This window comes from Falco peregrinus, chromosome 4 (genome assembly GCF_023634155.1).
Source record: "Falco peregrinus isolate bFalPer1 chromosome 4, bFalPer1.pri, whole genome shotgun sequence".
NCBI classification, from domain to species: Eukaryota; Metazoa; Chordata; class Aves; order Falconiformes; family Falconidae; genus Falco; species Falco peregrinus.
The window spans coordinates 40,770,013-40,790,194 of NC_073724.1; the positions used below are offsets into that span (position 1 = coordinate 40,770,013).

General features: G+C 37.0%; 1 protein-coding gene across 1 annotated transcript in view; it reads right to left on the reverse strand.

Annotated features, from left to right (window-relative positions):
* Positions 1-201: 201 nt before the first annotated feature.
* The window catches only part of EFHC2 (EF-hand domain containing 2), a 61,441-nt gene continuing 41,460 nt past the window's right edge, over positions 202-20,182 (reverse strand). Inside the window, exons 11-15 of the mRNA XM_055801814.1 lie at positions 15,929-16,062; positions 10,657-10,854; positions 10,020-10,112; positions 2,986-3,091; positions 202-520 (exon numbers count right to left, since the gene is read on the reverse strand). Coding sequence (XP_055657789.1) covers positions 425-520; positions 2,986-3,091; positions 10,020-10,112; positions 10,657-10,854; positions 15,929-16,062 — 627 coding nt within the window. The 3' untranslated portion in view covers positions 202-424. The remainder of the gene's footprint in view (positions 521-2,985; positions 3,092-10,019; positions 10,113-10,656; positions 10,855-15,928; positions 16,063-20,182) is intronic.

The window sequence follows — 20,182 nt, forward strand, 5'->3', positions numbered from 1 at the left end:
AAAAACACAGACATAAACTAAAGAGCAAGAAAGGATATTTGAATGGAATTACCTTATTGCGCTAACATAGACCAACCTAATATTTTAAGAGGTCATCCAAGAACCTTTGTTTGCAGAACAAAGCAGGGTTAGTCAGATTTTGCTGTTTGACTGAAAGATTTCTCAATACTTCTAAATTCTCCATATAAACAGACACAAAGATCAGAGGATACAGTTTTAATTATGCTTGTAGAAGTATGAAAGAGTACTGTTGATTTAGAAGGAGTTACAAAAACACACAAAGTATACATCTATGTTGGAATAAGAAATTCAACGCAATAAAGCCTCTATCTGATCTTTATGTTTTACAAGGAATGTTTTCAATATCTAAGTAAGCTTTAGAGCTGAAACACTAATCCAAAAGTAGTGCCTTGCACAGATCAGATTATTCTTCCTTGCCAAACAGATCATCCAGGAGAGGTAAGTATTTGATTCGTTTCACAGGAAGGAATGGTGGTTGTCCACTGCCGTCACCTTCATTCTGAAATCAGTAACCCAGAGAATATCTTAGAATATAATACTGAAAACAAAAATAATTAAAAACTGGTCAACATAAGATTGAATGAGCTGCTTCATTTTCATATATAAATCTGTGAAAAAGTGGACCTTTATGTAGCACATGCTCTTGAAATATTAATACATGCACATTTTTATCCATCTTGTGGAATATTTTATTAAAAATATTTTCTATCATTAGCCCTTTTGCAGATATTTTCAAATTAAATAATGCTATATTTTCTTCACTAAGATACTTATACTTGAAAGTCTCTCAAGTCATCTAAGTCTTGACACTAGAAATCATATGAAATAATGAGATGAAGAAGAAAGAAAGTCAGCTAAATAAGCCCAACTCTGTTGCTGAAATCTATCTGTCAAATATAGGTACTGTAGCCCCAAAATATTGCTGTTAATTCATGGTTAAGTCATGAATAGAATGACGATTGGATTCTAAATTTGAACAAGATTTAAATCCCTTCCTTTCTCTGATTTTTACCATTTTGTATTGATCTCTTCATTAAAATATTCTTGTACTGTACCAAAGATAGCATAAGTATTGCAGTTAACTTACAAAACAATAAAGTCAGTAAACCTCAGTAAAGTATACTGGCACCAATTCGGGTGCAGTTCATTAAAACCAGTGCTGTATGTCAGTATGATATTTACAGCAAGGCTTTGGAGCTGATAAGGAATGGATCATCCCAACATAATGATGACTGATTATAATTTCTGTCAATGGTCTTTCTCGGTTTTTGATTTCAGCTGTAACCTTCCTCCCATAACTCCATGTACCATTCTCAGCTGGGGCTCTTAGGCACCAGCCACCCCCTGAAAGCCCATCCACTGGCTGTCCTCTAAGCAAAGATAATGCCTTCTTCATACCCAAACAAAACCTCATCTCTTATGCTGATCAGAACATACAGTTCACCACAAATGTCCACCTTAACCTCCTGCTTGTTTCACAAGCATCTTTTCCTCCACACCTTCAACTTGTGAAGGCTGTCTCTTGGTTCCGCCACCACTTGCCCCTGACCTTCACCCTGTAGGAGCCATTTCCTTCCCTCACCTGCCAGAAATGAGGTCATGCTCAATGGCTAGATAAGCCATTTCTGTGAGGGGGGGAAAAACGGTCAAACATATTCAACAGCAAGTGTATCTATGCCTCCGTTTTTTTCACCCTTGCTTTTTGGTACAGAGCTTAGCACCATCTTCAAGGCAAAAATCCTCTGGGTACAACTTCCAATCTTCTTTCTGTTTCTGTGGTACTGAGGCTCATGAGGCTCCTTATCCTGACACAATCTCCTAAGAGCAGTCACTGTTTAAACAGTGAGTTGTAACTTAAGCACAGAATTCTTCTGGAAAAACAAAGAATATCCACTGAACAAAGCCTAATGCACACTTTGAACCACAGGACTGCTGTATAAAACACATGGAAGGGCTTTGATTTTATCTGTACAAGATGGAAAAACTCTTCTCAATGACAAAGTGAAAAATAAACCACCATGGAAAGCAGTGCAAAGCAGCAGCATTGGGCCCTCAATAGACATCACCAACAGTTTGAGATACTACAGGAGAAAGAGCTGGTAAGCCAAGTAAGAGAGAGGAGTCACGTTAATACCACTGTACCTGAGGAATATTGTTTTAAACACTGTCACTGTTGCACTTGAAATTAAAGGAATGCTATGCTTCTAAACAGTCTGAATACAATCAAACACATTCCATACAAGCATAGCAACACATTGGATAGGCTAGAAGAGCAAAACTACATGTTGCCAGAAGGGCTTCAGATTTCTTTGTTACAAAGTTTTTAAAAATCAGCATAATTGCCTTATGCAGCATCTATTTTAAAATGTTCCATTCAGCACAAGAAGGCATGATCAGATTAATCTCTGCAGTTCGTTGACACCACATTTTTATTTACCCTAAGTAGCAGGCTGGTGGAGACATACAAAGTTGATCCATCAGTCCTGCTCTTGCTGTATGCCTACCAGTGATGTGGTGTATTACGTACAAGTATCTATGGAGTTATAAAAAATACATAGCTATTTTCTGCGGTGTCGGTGAAGTTTAAAGTATTTCCTGACTATGTCAGCAAGTGAACAGATCGTTTGACATGTGACAGTGATATCTGTGGGTGAAGTGGTATTCACACCCATTGTTCATGGACAAACACACCTGTTTCCCTTTTTTTTTTTTTTTCTTCTAGAAAAACTTCACAGAGATGTACACCTATGAGGCATGGATGTGTTACAGGGTTCCTTGTCCCTGACTGACTTTTCTGCTTCATTCTAAACCTCCCAGAAATAATTTATTACTTGAAGAAAACAGGCACAAATACAAAAATTTGAAAACTGTTGTGGTCTCCATTGGATAAAGCAATCATGTTAAAGCTGGAAAAACTATATCAATGTACTGTACTGTTCCTTTGTTCAGATATACTGGTTTTACCTTAAGAGGAACCTTTATTGTCTGGAAAGCAGGGATTTGATTCTCTCTCCAGTTCAGCCCATCCACAAATTTTTTATATTCCACTTGCTTATGCTCATCTTCAAACCTAAGCAGAATATCCATAAGATGACTCAACATTAAAGGAAATTTTCAACAAAGTTGTATATTTGTTGTATCAACAAAATATATCATACTAATATATTACCTTTGGGGTAGTAATTTTTTACTCCTTTATTACCAAACACTAGCAGTAGTACAGAAAAACAATACTAAACTGCCAGGACTTCTATATCATACATTCTATTCCATATTCTTATACCTTATTATTGTCTCTTATAGAAGAATCCAAATTCTTTAAGGTTTATTACATTTCAACTAATTTCATTTTACTTTTGAAGCATCGCCCAAACCTTCTCCAATACTGTGATCTCAGAACTGGTGACAAGCATAAAGTGAGAAACAGGTAGAGTGATACAAGAGCACTGTGCTATAACGCAACTGACCTGCTTTACATGGCTTCTGCAATCATTTCCTAAACATAAGCAAACCTTCAAAAATGCTGTTTACACACACCTTGGGATCAATTTACAATTGAAAACCACACAGCTCTCTAACCTATCAAATAATAGCCAGCTTTAAAAATCACGAGCCTTGTCATTCGGTAGTTGTTTAATGGCATTGTTCTTTATTTCTATGGAATAAATAAATTTGTGTCAGTTATGAGGCTCCCCTACATGCATGAAGATATATATGCTGCTAGCTAAGGTCTACAGGTACATGTGGAACACACTGTCTTCCTCCCCCAAATTTCTAAAATCCCCACAGTAATAAACCCCATGAGAGCAAATTCATAAGTCACATCATCCTTTTGCCACTGATTTGGATGAAACAGCTTCAGAAAAAAAGACCTTCATTCAGCAAAACATTTAGGTGATTAAGACACTTGGGAACCACTGTTATTTCAGTGGCACTAGTTAAGTGCTTGAAAGATACCTGCAAGGTGAAGCTGCCATGCAAATCATTCTTGAAATGAACAGCTTGACTGCTCTGCTATAAATACTGTACTAGCAGTTTCTGTGAATGACGTCTGTCTCACCTAACACTATCTACATATAAAAGAGACCTGGTTTAGGTTTATCAGTGCACCCTGGAAGTGTCTGTGCTTCACTGGCATCCATAGAGACAAATGCAGCTAGCAAGACTCAACACCTATTCTTGGGTGGGAAACATCAGGTTAAACAATTCTGTAATCTGGTGAGACAAACACTACTGCACAGGAACATCTCCAGGAAACAAGTATTTTAGAAAATCACTTTATCTTGCTCTTAAATAAACAGCACTGCACAAAACATGGGCCTCAAAACTCTTCAGTCACTGCAGAGGGTTCTGGTAAAAATTAAACATGAAGGTACTTTAAGAGAGAATTTACAGCACAAACTTGGAAAACAATACCAGAGAAGAGGAGAAATAAATCCAGTGACAAAAATAAACTGCAATAATCAGCAACTCATCCTTTCCTTCTCCTCCCCCCACACCTTTCATTTAATAGTCAGCAGAAGAGATAATAATAAAATATACTGAGAGCCATAAACAAGAGATGCTAGCGATAAACTGGAATGTTAAGTACAGTGAGTTATTCTGAAGATTAAAGCAAAGTCAGGAAAGAATGCTACTGTTACTAATATTAACGAGGAGTCTGAAACATTGCCATAAGAACCCCTGCTATGATAGCTTGCTTCTTTGTAATAGCTCACACGCAAGTTAACGTTTTCATAAAGCCTTACTTTTGAGGAACATATCCAATATAAAATAAAATTACCATTCCCAGTTCTCAGGGGTTCTTGGTTGTTTCAGGTTTTTTACAGGTGGCAATTGGGAAAAGGAAGTTTTGCATTAGAAGTAGCAAGACAATAAAATAGCTTATACCTCTTGGAAAAAAAATCTATGCACACAGATTCTGAATTTCAGAACTATCACAACTATAATTTTTTTCTGTTATTACATATGTGTTTATCTTTTGCACATTGTGAAAAGTCAAAAGATTAAATCTACTGCCAAGATGCAGAGCTGTAAAGCAGGATTTAAAAAAAAGAACAAGAGAAGATGTGTAACATACTTAAACTTTATGCTGAGGCAATGAAGTCAAGGGAAGCATTGCTTCTGCTTTCGACAAGCATTAACAAGGAGAAAAGTCCTTTGATGTGACAGCACTGGCAAACTGAGATGATAACATGGGCATGCAGTTAACTATAACCAAAGATTTTAATATGGGCAGAGGAAATGGGATTCCTAAATCTCGTATTTAAATAGCTACAGAAAGCAGCTTAAAATATGCTAGAATAATCCAGAAGGAAAAAAAGAAAAAAAAAAAAAAATCTACTTTTCAGATCTTTCTGCTGCTGTGACTTATTGTATCAATCTACTAAAAGCACACACTTGCAATATGGCACAGAGTATACAGATGGACTGTGGAGATGTTATCAATTTGTGCATTATTAGGACAGAGATGTCATGCGTTTCAGTGGTTGGAATTAATATGACTGAAACTACCAGTGCTCTTCAGGAAAGGAAATTTGATTTGTCTTACCAAGAAGATGCAACAAAGATCTCTTGAAACCATGCTTCTCTTCAATTTTGCCCTAGGACTTTACCAATGCACGTTATTTTAGACTATGAAAGTCACGCCCCCATCCCTATCATAGTTTGCAGAGCTTTTTTTTTCTTTGACATTACAGAAATGACCCTACTTTTTGGCTTCTAAAAATGTATTCATAATGAAATACTCCAGATGTGTGAAAAACTGGTTAAACCACAATATGACCATTCCCAAGGATACTTTCGTGAGTAAAGGCCACTTACAAATGTTTTTTCTTTCCCATCAAGACATCTGTAACCCAAACATTTACGTGAAAAGTTAATGTACATGCAGATTTTTTTTAATTCCTTAGTTTTGAATAACATTTATTAAGACATTAATCTGATAATAATAAATGAGAAGCACCATGCTGCTTTAACCTTAGAGAAAATGCTGGGATTCTTCAGCGTGTTTGATAGTCTCTGTTTAACACAGGTATATACCTAAATCATCATAAACTGTTCATATGAAAAGATTTTAAATGGCAAGCATGGACAAGTCTGTGCAGCTGATTAGGATGAATTAAGTAATGGCTCCTATCTTGTGTATACATTTGTTCACATCTTGAACAACTATAAATTGAACCAACAGTTCCTCAGCATACCAAATAACAGAAATAATTTAAGAGATCTAAATATTAATGCTAGAGAGTCTTTTCATCACAAATGGCCCAGGGAGTCTCACTCATCAAAGGTAACAAGCAGAAGACAGAATGCAGGAGAAAGATCTTGTGACCATTTCCAATCTTGCTCCTGCTACCAGGACTCTTGCTGTAGTAGGAAAAGAGGGTTTGCTGCCTGAAAGAACTAGGTCAGCCCTAAAAAAAGACATTAGAGGTAGGCAACTAGGTAAAAAATTATTACCCAGCCACAAACCAGGGTAAAGCTGAGCAGGCAGTAGTGTCCTGGCCTGGCCTGTTAGTGACTTGAGAACTGGGATGACCAGGTAGGAGGCGCATTGTTGTCAGGCATGGTTACCTGAAACACTAGGGATTCACTTCCAAACAAGCCCCACTCCAGCATCCAACAGTCTCACCCTCATACCGTTGAGAAATGAAGAACTACACAGCTGCTTTTAACAGAAATTAAGATACATTTTTAAAAATAGGGACATATGCTTAACAACTAAACTAACGCGGAACAATCAACGTGTAATGCTTGTAAACTTGTCATCCACTTTTTCTTCCCTGCATTTCTCCTTTCCTTATCTGCCAGCTGTTTATATATCCTCTAGGGAAGGACTGCATCTTTTTAAGTCCTTGTTAGCATGCATTTAGCATTGCAGTAAATAAAAATAAAAGGAAAAAAACCCTAAATTCACTACTTAAGCACTTCAGCAACATTTATTTATTAAACAAACTGTAATTATTCATTATGCCTGCATGAATTTAAAGAAATGTTTATAATGACAATTGTAGTTTTCTGGCAGAAACAATTGTGTACCATCTGCATTACTTAATACATTGCGATTAGAAGTCTGTATTGCCCTGTGATTAAAAAACTGAGTGAGAAAATGCTGATGGAGAAAGGAAATAGTTTGTAATAAGCCAGGTCAGGTAAACTGGAAAAACGGACACATTGTTGGGTACCTAAATCCTACTATTTCACTATCGCAAAATAAAAAATATAAATTTACTCTAGGCAGAAAATATGAAAGGGTTTTATGAAACCTCCATGTTTGTGCTAATTCTCCCTGCACTCTATGCAAACTGAATGGTCTTTGGGCAGAGTAAACAAAGTCTTGGGTCATCTGGAGGTGACCACAAAACTAAGAAAGGAACTTCCACTCCCATCCCATCTTTTTAATATGTGACAGATCATTGCAGTATAATTTACAAATGTAAATAATAAATACTTTAAGAGTATTACCTTTCAAAATGGAAAAATAGAACCATTAAGTCCTACAGAAATTCTTTGCCACCTAATCACAGATAGCAAAGCTGAATAAACATATAGCTTCAGTCTTCAACTATTATCTGATCACATTATACAGCATCATTTTATAGCTGAACAGGGTCCAGCTACTGCATTAGCTATATACACTGATTTTGTGGGAATCAATCCAACAACTTTTATTGTACCGTTTTCTTTCTTCATAAATACAGGTACACACAGTAGGAATACCACCACCACTTGCTTCAGAAACATCAGTGGACATGCTTCCTCAACCAAAAAAAAAACCAGGGAAAGAATATTGTTGACAAACTTTGCCCACACTGAACTGCCTACTCCCCAGGAGTGAGACTGTTCTTCATTAACAATAAACCTGCTTGTTTCGTCATTCTTCACTCTCAAAGAAAACTACAGGAAGCAAGAGGAAAGGAAAAGTCTAAATCTCATTCATCCAACTCTATTCTTTGATTTCCATATTACTGGAAATTAACTCCCACCAAATACACTTAAAAAAAATCTTTCCCTGACTCTGCACCTTCACGAAACAATAAACTTACCAAGCAGCGCCAACTGCACACATTATTAAGAATGTGACAGTCTTCCTTCTTACTGGCAGTGCAGTGATTCACCATATAAACTGCCATCTTTCAAAGCAGCTGATATTGTAACTTAGAACTGGCATTACACATAGCACTCCATCAAACAAAGTACTTCTCACACTGATATCTGAGGCCCAGCTTCACACCATTTACCTTACTCATACAGAAATCTGCAATAAAGGCTGGCCACAGCCCCTTTAGAAACAAAGGAAAATGGATGGTAATTTAGAAATCCATCTCTTACACAAGCTAAGGAGATAACTCTCCTCCATCACCTACAGAAAGAACTTAGAGCAGCTGAATCCTAATTCAGCCATCACAGGTACCCGGCTAAAGCTGGGTGAAATCCAGTCCTTTTAGTCTCCTCCTTGTCTTCTAAGATTGTCTCCAATTTTTATCATAATGAACTCGGCTTATTCTTTTTAACTGCCTACACTAAGACTCTTCAGGAGAGAAGAGGTTCATCTCACAAAACCTTTCCCTGGTTTGAATTCACAAACAATAAACGTGTCTCTAGAGCCTATGATGTGTTAGGCTTGTCTGTTTTTCATCAGCATTGAGTTAGTACATAAAGGAAAACCTCCAGTCCCTTGTCTGTGCATCTATTCAATTTCAGCTTTTATGAAGTGGAAAATATGAGAAGTCCTTGTCTAGTACAGGATGTCAATTGTCCTCCAACACTTTTTGTATTGGGCAGCTTAGTGGGTGTTCTAAAAAATGAGTTTTAGACAAATACTAAAATTTAGACATACTTCTGATGACTAATGTGTGCATCCTAACTGTCAGAAGTGATGAACAGCACACAAATTGTCAAAGTTGTCTATCTGGCTACTGCAGAGAGCTATTCTGAAAGTTTTTTGGTCTGGAAATGGGGGCTTTATGAAAAACAGCCCCTTAGAATTCTTATAGCAGTCTTATTGATACTCATTTAAGTAGGAAGTTTTGCTTGCTGTATGAAGATGCTTTACTAAAATGGATTCCACATTTCTGCCTGCCAAGAGTCTTTTCATTATCTGATAAATCCAGATGCTTAGTTTGCAATTCTTCCTGAAATCAAGAAGCGTATCCACCTGAAAGCATTTAAACATGATGGAAGACAAGACCTGCTCCTGCTTTTAACACAGTATGAAGGCACAGACAAAACACTTAAGGATTTCCCACGCGAGAAAAAAGAGTCCAATGCGCATGCATTTAAACCTATTGCCAGAAACTCTGGCCATGAAAACCAAACTCAACATCACATGAGTGTTCAAAACACCACAGGTTACTCTGAACTCCAGCCTTTAATACAACTGCACTGAATATCAGCGCTTTTCACTTCTATTCCCATTAATTCAGCTAGCCAACCTATTTATCTCAAAACAATTAAATGTGCTATGGAAAAATACAAAAAACAACATTCCTTTTCCTTTCTAAAAATTACAATAAAATATGTTTCAGGTGAGATGAATAGGAATAGCAAGTAACTTTTATTTACTACTGATGTTGCCTACTTGATTCAAGGACATTTAATTGCATGCATTGGTATGCTTCTTAAAACTTACATAATGTGCTCTTTTTTTATTTTACATAGACATAGGAACAACTAAAGCAAAAAAAGTTAATTGCATTGATAATGATAAGTATCAGTAGCTGATTCCCATAAGACTAATTCCACAGAATTCTGGCAAACCCCACATAATCTACTGTGTCAGATAAAATGAAGAGAAGTTGCTAAGATGGATGGACCTCAGTTGATCATAAATATTCTTAATAAGAAAGTTTGTATATGTATATAGGGACAAAATCAGCATCATGAAATGATTAATATTATACAAATGAAAAATTATTAAGAACTGTGTGTGAAGTCGATATTTAGCATTGATATGCATCCATGCATGCAGGTCATACTGTCTGCCCTTAACTTACATGGTCAGTAAAGCTTGCAGGTCATCATCAGCCAGTGGCAACTTAAAGGACTTGCAAACAGTCCTGCACATCTCATGGGGCAGCACTCCACATCTACACAAACAGAAAGAGAAGGGAGGAAGTGAACATTAGGTATTTCTCAGATTTATTTCAAGTGAACGTTGCTGCGAATAGGAAAACACACAAGAAATATTGGGGTAGAGGTAAAGAAAACAACGTTTTATGAAATTTCGCTATTACAAAGCCCAGAAATTTGGAAGTGCATGAGGTGACCTGTTCTCCCACATGCTGAGGTCCTTAGTGGTTCTCTGGGATTCTTTATCTGTGACATCAGAATCAGCTACAAATCCTTTCTTTTTTCCCTTAAATCACAATTTTTCCTCTGATTCTGGGCATGTGATTATGTCACAGAATGTTCAGTACAGCAGCTATAATAAAAAGTCCCCAAACAAAATGAAAAAAAAAGACAAAAAAGCTATCCTTTGCTTGTCTACAGCCAAGTGTTGAGAAAGGCTTAACATCACAAATAATATACTTCATCTGCAATATGTAATTTGCTCAGCAACAAACAGAAAGTAGATAGGTTTACAAGCAGAGCTTCCCAAATAACATCTTAGGATAAATAGAGGAAATTTACTTTTCACGGTCATTGTATACAAGCACTGCAGACAGTTGTTCAAAATTCTCAAAGCTATTTTTCTTTAGTCGTTCTTGAGCCACTGCAAGGAGGAACTGGAGGTCTATTTCATATTCATCTCTCACACTGTAATAGCGCCCAAGAGTTATAATTTCATGTTCTGAAAATGCTCCATCAGCGATATCGACTATCAAATTTCTGTTCACAAAAACAACAGTCTACGTTAGTTTTAAGTAAAGAAGTTAAAAACAGTTAATAATTACTAAACTGGGGGGGGGGGGGCGGGGGGAGGATAAAGTGCACTCATTACAAAATACTGTATTTAGATCTTTAAAGAATGTATCTACTTCAATTTAAAATCCAGATCTGTTCAAGAAGGTATAATGGCAATTACCTGAACTCCTAAACTTTTGCAGAATTTCCACATTTCCCCAGTAGTTGGCTATACATACAAAAATACATAATACTCATGACTGAAACCTTTTCCCAGAGATGCCATAGTGGCATGGAATATTAGCAGAGATTAATTTTGTCATTGCATTTATCTAACAAGATAGTGAATTAACAAGGTATTAGCCTGTTTTGTTCCTAATTATATTTTGCATTCTGCAACACACGATTATCAGTAAACACAAAGCAGGCACAACAACTGTTGCATAAAATATATAGAGAGAATTAACAACAGCAGAGGAGAAGTGGGGCAGAAGATCCCAACAGAGAACAGAATATTAACCAAGTGGCAAGCCACACTTCACATAGCATTGTGAAAGCTGGCTGTGATAGGTAGCTTTCAGGGGAAAGCTGGGGGAAGGGAAACAGAAATTGGTCATAGAAAGAGGGCAGAAAATTACACCCAGCTTGTAATCACAAGCCCTCCTGGCAAGAATGGGAGATAGGAGGCAGTAGCATGACCAGGTTCCACTTGGACACTGTCAGCAGAGCATCAGATCACATGCAGGGAAGAACCTGAGATGTGCTCTCCCAAGACTGCTTGTGCTACTCAAACAAATCAGCCCATTCCAAAGAAGGAGAAATGTTTCTGAGATCCATCTGACGGGTCAGTGCTGGCACTGAATGACTATTCATTCCTGTTAATATCAAGAATTTGTTGCTGATAATACAGCTGGAGTGACTTCCGGGTAAGCTGAAGGCACTTGTAGTGTATCAGCAAATGGACACAAGCTTTGGAGCTTAAGGATCAGGACTAGTAATTACAGGTTAGAAGAATGTCCCTCTGATTTATATTGTTGGTAGGGAGGAGGAGAAGGACCAATTTTGAAGACTGTTGCCTTCACGCAATTACAGATTTCTTCTTTGTCCTGGATGATAACACAACATAAGGAAAGAAAACCACCAGTAGCAAGGTATGCAAGGAAATTCTGCTCTCCTGGAAAAAGCTGGCCTGAACTGTAGGTTAACTCAGCTGTTACAAGGCCTCTTGTCAAACCTGCCTTAGTGTAACTACATTGGTGTTATGACACCAAACATCTGCCTCTGCTAAACTCATGTTCAACAGGATTTTTTTTTAACAAAAGCATCAACATAGGCCTACGTACCTCAGTCAAAATTAGATTAATTATATATACTTCTGGATAAACTGCACTAAGAATAAACTTCACCGTAATTGCTGATCCAATTAGAGCTCTACCTTGTGGTATTCTTGAGGGTAGTGCATCACTGTGATTATATACCAATCTTTGAAAACAAATGGAAGGAATTATTAGTGATGTACAAAGTTCTGACACAAGATTTGAACTGCTGGCTGGAGAATAGTTAAAATTCTTGAATGAATGTGATAATGGGTCTCTTAACATCCACATGTGGACTGAAAGCACAGAAACTTAGTACCCTTTGAGAATGACAAATTTTATCACCAATTTCTCACTTGCTTCCTCTCAGAGGCTTGTGCGGCCCCTGTTCAAATGAAGATATCTCTTCATAGAATATGATTGCACTTACACAGCTATTCAAAAAAGGATGCTAAGCATCATATTGTGTCTATTTTGATTCAACTGCTGCTTTTTTAATCTTGAAATAATTTAGAAAGATCCTTTATGTGCAGTGGCAAGAGATAAATATCAGAAGAAGACAAGATGTTGGCAGTAGCAAGCCGTATTTGAGATTATGCAAACTCAATGACAAAAACATAGTCCATCTATTAATATTATCATTCTCTTGTCAGTATGATTTTTCCACTTACTAAATATTATTATTTGTATTGTAGCAGCATTCAGAGATCCAGTCAAAACTGGAGCCTGTTTTCTGGAGCCCACAGTAATACTACTACAAACACAAAGAAGACGACAATATACCTTGATAAGCCTGGCACTCTTAAATGCTTGGGCTGGTGAAGCTCAAAGCATGTAGATAACATCATCTATCTGAATATTTCCACAGACTGGATTTCCATACATGGCATAGATTTTTCCTGTCTCAGGATTTTAGAAGTCTTTTATTTTCTCAAGCCAGTCAGTGACAATCAAGTCTACAAAAACCCCAGATAAAATTATTGTCTCGTTTGGGAATTAAGGAATATTTTAGTGATTGCTAGGGACTAATGAGTGAGACCCAAGATTTGCAAACAAAACTACATCTAAACTCTTCCTGACAAAAAAAAAACAAGTTGCAAGAATTGTTTTCACAGCTTAGTTCTCTTTTGGTTTACTTTTTTTTTGTTCTAGAAAAACATGACAGATTGCAATCTGAATTCGGTGGAGAAAGAAGAAAAAATAATGAACTGCTTAAGAAAGCTCTTTCTTAAGTTAAAAGGAAGACAGGCATCTTTGTTAAACCCACATGGTACTTTGTCTCTAACAGCAAAGGGTCTTGCCAGTGGCTTATGAGAAAAAGCAGTCTGGATAGGACCATGATGCACAGGCATCTAAATTTTAGTTATTTTTTTCTTCTCTTCTTAACAAAGATTTCAGTAGTTTTAACAACAGCTTAGGGGATAGCTTCAGTGTATGTCATGTACTTATTTCCCGGACAATGTGCCATAGATCTGGGTTCTGAAATTAGTTAAATTGTATAATTACAATTCTGCTTCACTACATCATACTTACAGGTACCTTTTTAAAAGCAGATCATATAAAATTACATAGGTAGAAAGGAAGAAATCTGAAGAGACCAATTCAGAGCACAGTAAAGCTTTAGCTGTATTTAAGATAAGAAAAGAGGATTATCATGCTGGTGGAAGCTGTCACACAGATAATTGCCTGTACTAAAAATAATCATTTGTAGTTAGTTATAATCATGAAATGCCATGACAGATTAAAAATAAGCAGTGATGTACATAAAAAAATACAAAACTGAAAGAAAAATACATATTCTGTTCACAGAAAAATATCTTCAACTTTTCATAAATGCAAACAATCGCTCTTGTCTTCACCACTAAAAATGTTTCTTTCATTCTAAAATAAGACACATGGATAATAAAAAGAAGAGAGTCTTTAAATTACAGGATATAATATGAATGAACAGAAACAAAATCAATTATCACTATAAAGCACAAAATTTAAATGTTCTTTAGAGGCAAATTCTTCCTCTGGTAGTGTGAATGCTTCCTGTTAGACCCCCTGCAGTCCCACCACCGCAGGAGGGATGCAGACCATTAGCACGTGTTCAGGCTGGCCCAGGTGAGCACTGAGGCCAAGAGAACATTTATGACATGGGTTCCCCTTCTTCCTCTCTTGCTTATGGAGGGGGTTACTGCATTTCTGTTGCTGAAACCAAGTGCCTCAATGCTATATAAGTACACATATCTTTCTCCATGCCACAGAACAGCACTAGCCTAAATTAAACAGTTGGGCTTTTCACAGCTGCGCTGAATATGACTATGATTAAATCTACACTCAGCTGAGCCTCTTCTTGATAAAATAATTTTTTTTCCCTGCTGTTTAAAAGCACAATCAACCCTTCTAAAAGTGTGCTCCACCTATTTTGTCATGCAAATGTTCCAAACCTCTGACCTGCTCTTAGTTCATGTAAGAACACAAAAGTTTTGCAGATGATTATTTCATAATTTAAATTTAAACCATAATTATTTTATTTTAAACCATTATTGTGCATATCAAGTAAAACCCTTTTCCAAGTGCTATGAAGTTTCTCCAAATACACACTAAGTAAATTTTCTTCCCTTCTTACTCTAGTAATTACATTTTCCCTCTTAATGTAATTAACAAGTCAGAATCTTGCTTCTGTGGAGTAAAATATCTAAGTCTAGAAATATTTTGACCAAAAGCTGCCAGTAACTGTGTTCTCTCTTAGTTTAAATCCTACCTTTTAATGACTTATTTTTCATTTCTGAATACCAGCTTGTTTTAAATTCTCACTACTTTCACTTTAAATTGCTGGAAGAACCTTCTACTGATCTATAACTCTTCTGAGGTAGTTCAGAAGTAATTTCTGCCTTGGTTAACATTCCTATAGGGATGACATTCCACCCAATATACATCTACTTATATGCTTTAGTTACTACAACAGTTCCTAAATACATAGTTATTACCACTGTGAAAAAAAAATGCTTCTAGGTAAAACTTCCTCCTCTGTTCCAGATCATTAACTTTACCAGTACCTAACACAGTTCATATGCTCCAGTATTCCGGCTGTGGGACGAACTGAAATCAGCTTCCATTGAGCATGATTTCCTCTTTCAAGTATCTATACATTTCCCCATTGCCACATCTGGACAATTGCCAGAAGCCAAATTTCTGTTCCCTCTACCTATGCTGAAATTACTATCCAAGCACTAGTTATTGCTCTGACTACTACTTTCCAGACTTTTTTAAAGATGCCTACCACTGCATTCTATAATTTCAATATACCTTGGTTCCATGAAGATTCTCTTCTTTATCAATGATCCAAAAACCAAATAATACCATTTTCAGGAGACAACTCCAAACATTCCTTTTTGAATTTCAAAACTACTCATTAATTTGTTTCACTCCCAGGATGGACTTTTCTTTATCTTTCAGTGTATATATTACTGCTGACATGCCCTTCTCCATAACACTCTGTGCCAGCTCCATAAATAGTAGACAGATTTTCAGCTTATTTGAAACTTTTCAGCTTACTTGAAACTATCACATTTCTCTTTTTTCCTGGGGCATGGATTCACTTTATTTTTCACATACAGTCTCCAAGTAAATGCAAAACAAATGTATGCCATTTGTCAGCTAACATGTGCAGAAAACATCAAGAAACAGTCATGCTCTATACATTTTTGGGGAATGTGCCTTCATTAAATATCAAAACCTAAAATCCACTGTCTTACCTGAAAGGGTCATACTCAATCACCTTGGTATGCTCAGGGTCAGTGGCTGCAAACACCTGTCTGATTTCTTGGGAACGAGGTTTGGCTATGTCTTTCAGTTTCTTGAGGATGACACCAATATCAGCCATACAGAACTTAACAAAGGAAAGCAAGACATAGATTAGATCAAAAAGCACTTTCCAACCAACTGTTCATGTACCAGCAAGAGCTGTCAAGATGCAGGGCAATGCTGAACTGTCAAGTAATATTAGTTTCTTCATTGTCTCACTTCGAATGCATATATCAGCACTGTGTTAAATTTGGAGGGAAGCTTGCTGTGCTGAAAAAAATTGCTTCCTACCAAGAATATAAAAAAATCATCAGATCATGCACTCTCAGAAAGCTTACTCCAGCTACATAAAAGAACATCTACTTTTGTTTCAAACATTGCATTGTTAAAGCAGTAGAAACATTTAAACTACAGTTCTAATAACATGGTCTTTATATTATATTGGTGCACCTCACTTAATTCTCAATCAATAAATTTCACCAAGTTAAAACTAATCTTTTCACCATTGGCTCCAATGAACTGTTCCCACAGATGCTGTCATTCATATTAGACTATGTTGTCTTACATACTCAGAATTACCAGACGAAATTTGTTAGGAACCAATTTTTCCTGTCATGTAAGATGAATGCTTTTTTCTTATTAAATAGGCCATTAAAATAAATTTGAATTTAGATAAACAAAACCAGAGCACTAAGACTTCCACCCTATATTCATATTGTTGTGTAAGAGCTCTACCAAAGATTTATTTGCTATACTAATTTTTAACATCTAGGGTATTCAGTCATTAAATTAGGGTCAAGTCCAGGTATGAATAGCTGATATGTCCTTACATCTGTCATGCCCTACCCTAACTCATAAAGCACAATGAGCAGTCTGAAAAGTTTTCTCCCATTTCTTCAAGTAAGAAATGTTGCTTTAACCAGCAATTATTTGGAATTCGGCGTGACTGGTAATAAGAACCTAATCACAACAGAGACTGGGTTTCACTCCCATTTATGCTGAAGTCTGTCTACAGCTTTGTATCAGTTCAAAGGCAACTACTTTGAAAAGGGTATTTAAAGTCCCTATGACACTGCCAGAGCAGTACAAATTGATCCACGATTAATTAATACATCAGTGGTTGCAGGTAACATGCTCAGATTTACAGAAGACAGTTGCTGCCTATGCCAAAACTCCAGGAACAACCCTGGGATGCAATGCCACACAAGGCAGTGGTGTGGAGCAGGTGGACCAGCAATCAAGTTTTAGAGACAGAAATACCCTGCCCAAGCCGTTATTGTCTGGGCCATAAGCACACAGCTTTTTGCTGAAAAAGCAAGGAACAGAGACTGAGAAAAGACTGAGCAGAAGGAATCAATGAGTATTTACAGATGGACAAAGTGTTCTGTCTATTTAAAAACCTGTCTTCTCTACATTATCAAAGCAGATATTTTTACATCTTTTTTTCTGAACTACATATTCCGAACAGCTACATAGATGTCAAGTACCCGAGCAGCATGGTAATAACCCTACCCGCTTTCTCCCCTTCTCATGTAACTGCTGACATGCTAGTAGTCATGCTAGTTTTATTTGATTGTCTTGCTTAAGTCAGAGGTTACTCTGTTGAATTCAATGGAAGTAAAATCAACCTCCATATTTCTGCTGCAGAAGACAATACAGTTTGAAAAACTGAGACTGTTTCAGAGATGATGAATTAATTTCCAAGGAGGCACAGTGATGCCTTGTTTGAAAGAGTCCTCCTCAAACCTGGATAATACCGGTAGGACTGCGCAACACACATGTTCTGTTTTGCAAGCAAATTTACGCTTTTTACATACATTATTTTTCCTCAAATTTGAAAAGAACTAAAAGTGTAGAAAAGTTACTTTCAGTACAGGTGGCAATCAAAATTACAAGACTCAATTATTCTTCTCTCCTCATAACTTAAAAACAACACAATAAACACAATTTTGAAACAGAAAATTAAAACTTTCCAAATACCTTATATAGTGACAAATGTTTCAATGGTAGGAAAATCAGTTCCCACCTGTATCATGATTATCGATCAAAATTTCACCTAAATCAACATATGCCTATAGAAAAGTGGCCAAAATGCCATTTGCCAGAAGAAAAACATTCCATCTGGATTTTTCTCACCAGTTTTCAGAGAATGTGTTGATGTGTTCTGTTGAAAGGAAACTTCTGTCTATTCAAAAGGAAAATTATTTATTTTCTAATTTTAGAAATAACTGACAAACAGTCAGTGGGGTTGGAACTAGAGGATCTCTAAAGGTCTCTTCCAACCCAAATCACTCAATGATTCTATGATTTTAAAATGCTTCCCCTTCTTCAAACTATCTTCCAGCTCTGCTCTTCTCCAATAATTGCTGAAGTTCTTGTGATCTGAGTATGCAATCTCCTGATGAACTGAGGCAAACAAGGTGTGTCCTTACTTCTAGAGCTCTATTCCAAGGATATGAACAAAGCACCTATCATTGGAAGAATAAATCTTTTTTTCTACTAGCTGTTTTAAAATCTTAACTGTGCAAAGAACATTTTAAAATTCACTTTAAAGAAGTATTTTTAGTGTTGCGTCTTCCCATTCTGCAGATTTTATTCTGATAATATACAACCATTCAGTCTGGAAAACTAAGATCTCACCTGTTTGACCCAAGATAATGCAAAGAGCAGTTCCAAAGAACATTTACAACCTAATGATGCACTGCATTTTGGAGAATAGCTTTGGTTTTGATTCTGCTGGGAGGAGAACCAGTCCAGCAGTAAGAAAACATAATGTATAGAGCTTTACATTTTACTGCTTAAACCATTTAGCAGTTGTAGCATTTTATATCAATAAGCATTTTGCAGACCCTCCTCATTATTCCAGGAAAGGCAGGTGGGGCTAACTCCACATTCATTTACAAAGAAATCACACAGTTCTGCTGTTTTCATTTGAGTGAGAACAGCACGTGTGGCCCAAAGGCAGCACAGGGTCAGGTTGCATCTACCTCTGCCTCAGCAGCACAATGACAGTGAGACTCGCAGTCTCCAAGACTGCACTAGGCCTACTGGCACCTTGGGAGTCCTGCTCACTTTGGCGAGCCAGCAGGCATGGAACAATTCAAGGCTTGCACTGAGAACCTTCTCCCTCCTCCATCCACAAAAGATGGATGACAAATGGGCAGAGGACCACAGCTTGATAAACCCACTTGTATATTTTCCTTAGGTGTGCCCTCAGCAAGCCTAAGCAAAAGGGCAGCTCTGGAGAAGGTCTGCTGAAGGCACAAGTCATGCTGACAGCCTACCATGAGCTATGAAGCATATGCACTACACCAAAGTCCTCAGACCACAGTCTAGTCCTAAGGCTGATGTTCAAGAACACACTGTGATGAAGGAACAATCCAGAATAGGGATTGTGAGGCAAAAATGTCTTGGCTCCTGAGCTGCCTTTCAGAGTGAATGGGTCAGAGCTGCACATAACAGGAATTTCCAAGTATACTAGGGTACATTTATTCAAATATTGCTGCAGAAACTTCATCATAAAAAGAAATAGTAATCTACATTTCTTACCAAACCAAGAAAAAATCCCACAAAAGCTCTGTGACTCTTCTGTGGTTCTCCATCCCTGTATCTTTTCTTTTTTGACCTCTGTGACAATTGCTATAGATAATTAATGTCTTCCTGTTGGATACGTTCCCAGCTTTGGGGAATGAGGGCTTCTTTACCAGCCATTTGTGTCATGACTGGTAGCATAAAGCATACAACAGCAGAGGCACCCCAGCTCTCTGTTGTTGCTCTCCCCTCTGAAAGCAACACCAAAAGATAGTGAAGCTCAGTATAAACTGTTAGCTTGAATTCCTGACTGTGATATGAATTTCTAATATCACAAGGGAAATGTTTTGGCAGATAAATATGTATGAACCCAAAAGTAAAATCAGGGAATAAAATAACTTCATCAGTAAGACTAAATTGGAAAGGCCCACATCTTAACTGTGCACTGTTCCAGTCTCCACGTCTCACAGTTGCCTTGCAAGGACAGACTGAAAAGGGTGAGACTCTTAACTGGATAGGATTAGGCTGAGAGGGAAGAATGTGTGAGATTTAAAAATTATGAAGGTGGTGCATAAAGTGAATGAGGATCTTCATCAAACCCCAGAAAACTAGAACTGACATTGAAATTAGTGGGAGTTGGTTTAAAACAGATAAAAGATACTTACTTCTTTTAT